Source organism: Centruroides sculpturatus, unplaced genomic scaffold (genome assembly GCF_000671375.1).
Source record: "Centruroides sculpturatus isolate CEXI.00-Female unplaced genomic scaffold, Cexi_2.0 scaffold26, whole genome shotgun sequence".
NCBI classification, from domain to species: Eukaryota; Metazoa; Arthropoda; class Arachnida; order Scorpiones; family Buthidae; genus Centruroides; species Centruroides sculpturatus.
This window is the reverse complement of record NW_019384653.1, coordinates 220,503-222,993: the sequence shown is the minus strand read 5'-3', so window position 1 is coordinate 222,993 and position 2,491 is coordinate 220,503. Positions and strand designations below refer to the sequence as shown.

At 30.5% G+C, this 2,491-nt stretch overlaps 1 protein-coding gene across 4 annotated transcripts in view; it reads right to left on the bottom strand.

The window, feature by feature from the left end:
- LOC111626333 (serine/threonine-protein phosphatase 2A regulatory subunit B'' subunit gamma-like) overlaps positions 1–525 on the bottom strand; it is a 33,390-nt gene extending 32,865 nt beyond the window's left edge. For 3 of the 4 annotated variants that reach the window (XM_023369659.1, XM_023369658.1, XM_023369661.1), the window contains exon 1: positions 361–524. In XM_023369659.1, the coding sequence (XP_023225427.1) occupies positions 361–365 (5 nt within the window). In that variant the 5' untranslated portion in view covers positions 366–524. Of the gene's footprint in view, positions 1–360 lie in introns of all 4 variants that reach the window. The other variant, XM_023369660.1, reaches the window with a different exon arrangement.
- Between the last annotated feature and the right edge of the window lie 1,966 nt (positions 526–2,491).

The following is a 2,491-nucleotide window of genomic DNA, read 5'->3' as shown; positions in this document are numbered from 1 at the left end:
GGGCGAAAAACAATTTTCTGGGCGATATAGTAAAACATTATATTAAGAATAATTAGATATTTTATTTGTTATATCGTACAATAATTAAACAAATAACATTATACTAGTCACTAGTCTATTCAATGCAGTACGAATTTGGTGTTAGCCTTGTCCCTTGACATCGGAATTTTGTAGTGAAGGGGGTGATACTACATAACGGTTTTATTGAAGGGGGTGATACTACATAACGGTTTTATTGAAGGGGGCGATACTATATTAAAGGGGGGCAACGATTCATTAGAGGTTGAGAAACACTGCATTAAATGGTAAAATTAACCATAAAAAAAAAGGAATTTATAAATTTACATATAATCTCCTTACATCATCAAAATGGAATTGGATTCACTGTGTATTGTTCTTGCCTTCAGGTGTCTTTATATTAAATTGTCACTTTTATATTCTTAACAATTAATTTCTTTGATTTTATAATCTAACTTATATATAATTTTTTCTCCATCTTTTCTACCTTATGGGCCCTAAGAAAGCAATGCATGTTTTTAATTTTCTTTTACTTTCAATGTTACAAATTTAGAAATTTTATAAATTACTATAAAAAGCGTTTTAACATTCTTTCTCATCACACTAAATTATAGAAATTTTATTATTTTATCTTTGAAATTGATTGTTTAACAGAATAAAATTACAAAGTCAAATACAAAAGAGTTTGTACCCTGATCCTAAATCACTGTAGGCTCTCGTCATGTAAGGTAAGATTTACTAGGAGTGTATGGTTAAAATTTCTAAGGCTTTGAAAGTATAATGCACCTAACTTTGAAAAAAATGGAAAGAAATTGTTAAGAAAATTCAAATAATTTGAGATGATGTAGTATACAGCAAGCATAATAATTCATACCTGCTTGCAAACTTGCAGGACCACACTAAACCACCAGCATGTATTAAAGGAAGGTTGCAGAGAATCTGTAGCAAAGTTGTTTGCAAGTTGATAAATGTAACATAAATGTTTCAAACTTGATACAATGCCTAAGGAAGACTACTTTTTGAAGATCTAAAAAGATAAATCTTATTGAAATAGGAAGAAGGCAAAAGTTACACCAAATAGCAAAAATTTGAAACATTTGATGTTCTACAGTTCTGTTTGTGCATGCATGCATGCCAATTGTACATGCTAAAAGTACTGGAAATCTATGCAGAAATTGGAGATGGATTTTAAATCCTACAGATTATATAAGATTATATTGGTACATGTATAAAAAAATATATAACTGTCAGATTTAGTAAATTTGGCTACAACAGTACAGTACATGTATTGACAATACAGAGATGAATAAAGAAAATAAACTATAGTTTCTGTTGTGCTAGAAAAAAACCATTTCTTACTGTGATGAACTAACATTGTCACTTTGCTTGGGCAAAAGATGTAGATCTGTGAAGAATTGGGAGAAAATGTGTAAAAAGTGATTTAAGGTCAAAGGAATGTTGTTTCCAGATTGTGTATGAAAATAATGCATAAGATTATCTGAAAGTAAAATGAGCCATCCATATTGTTTTGCACAAATGGTGCAAAGGACCATTTCCATTGGAATCTGTGGGTGCATGTCAGTGAGTAGCCTCAGAAAACCCTTTTTAATAATAGCACCATCACAGCTGAAAACTACATTGACATCCTTAAAACTTGTTTACAGCCATCTAGGTTAGTTTTGTTCTCAGAAAGCCTTATATTTTCCAATAAAACAACCTCATGTTATCAAGATAACACAGACTTAGTTTCAAAGACACTGCCTTCATGTTCTGCTATTATAGCTAGCTAGAAGATTTGACAATATTTAGAGAGAAAATTGAGTAAGCATAAGCCAAAACCATCAACCATCTTTAAATCTTCTGATAAAAGAATGGGACAGAATTCCATTAGAAAAAGTGCATGAATTAGTAGAATCAAGGTCTCACAGAACTACTGAATTAATTAAAAAACACAGAGAAGTGAGGTAATGTTAATATTTTGGTATTAATTTACATGGTACAAACTTTTTTAGTTCTGTAAATTTCCTATTTGGAACCAATTAATATTTTTATGTATGTAGACTATCTGCTGAAAAATAAAACTTGTGGCAAATGTTAACTGTCTTCATACTACAGTAGAACCTCGATTATCCGGACTAATTGGGGATGAAGTTAGTCCGGATAACGAAAAATCCGGATAATCGAAACAAATACTTTAATCTGTCTTTTAATGATAATACAACACGTTTTCTTTTCGATGACATATCGGTAACATTAAAAATAAATACTGTATTTAAATCGTGATCAAATTTTCAAGAAACAAACGTTTGTATTGCATTTGGACTACTACTGACCAACGCTAACAGACTATCTATTATTTAAAAGGCCCTCTGGAGGCGCAAGAAGACGGATTTTATAAAATAAAAAGCAGTTGAAACTGCATTTTTATGAATAAAAATTTGACAAACTATTTATCGTTTTATGACGAGTAAAA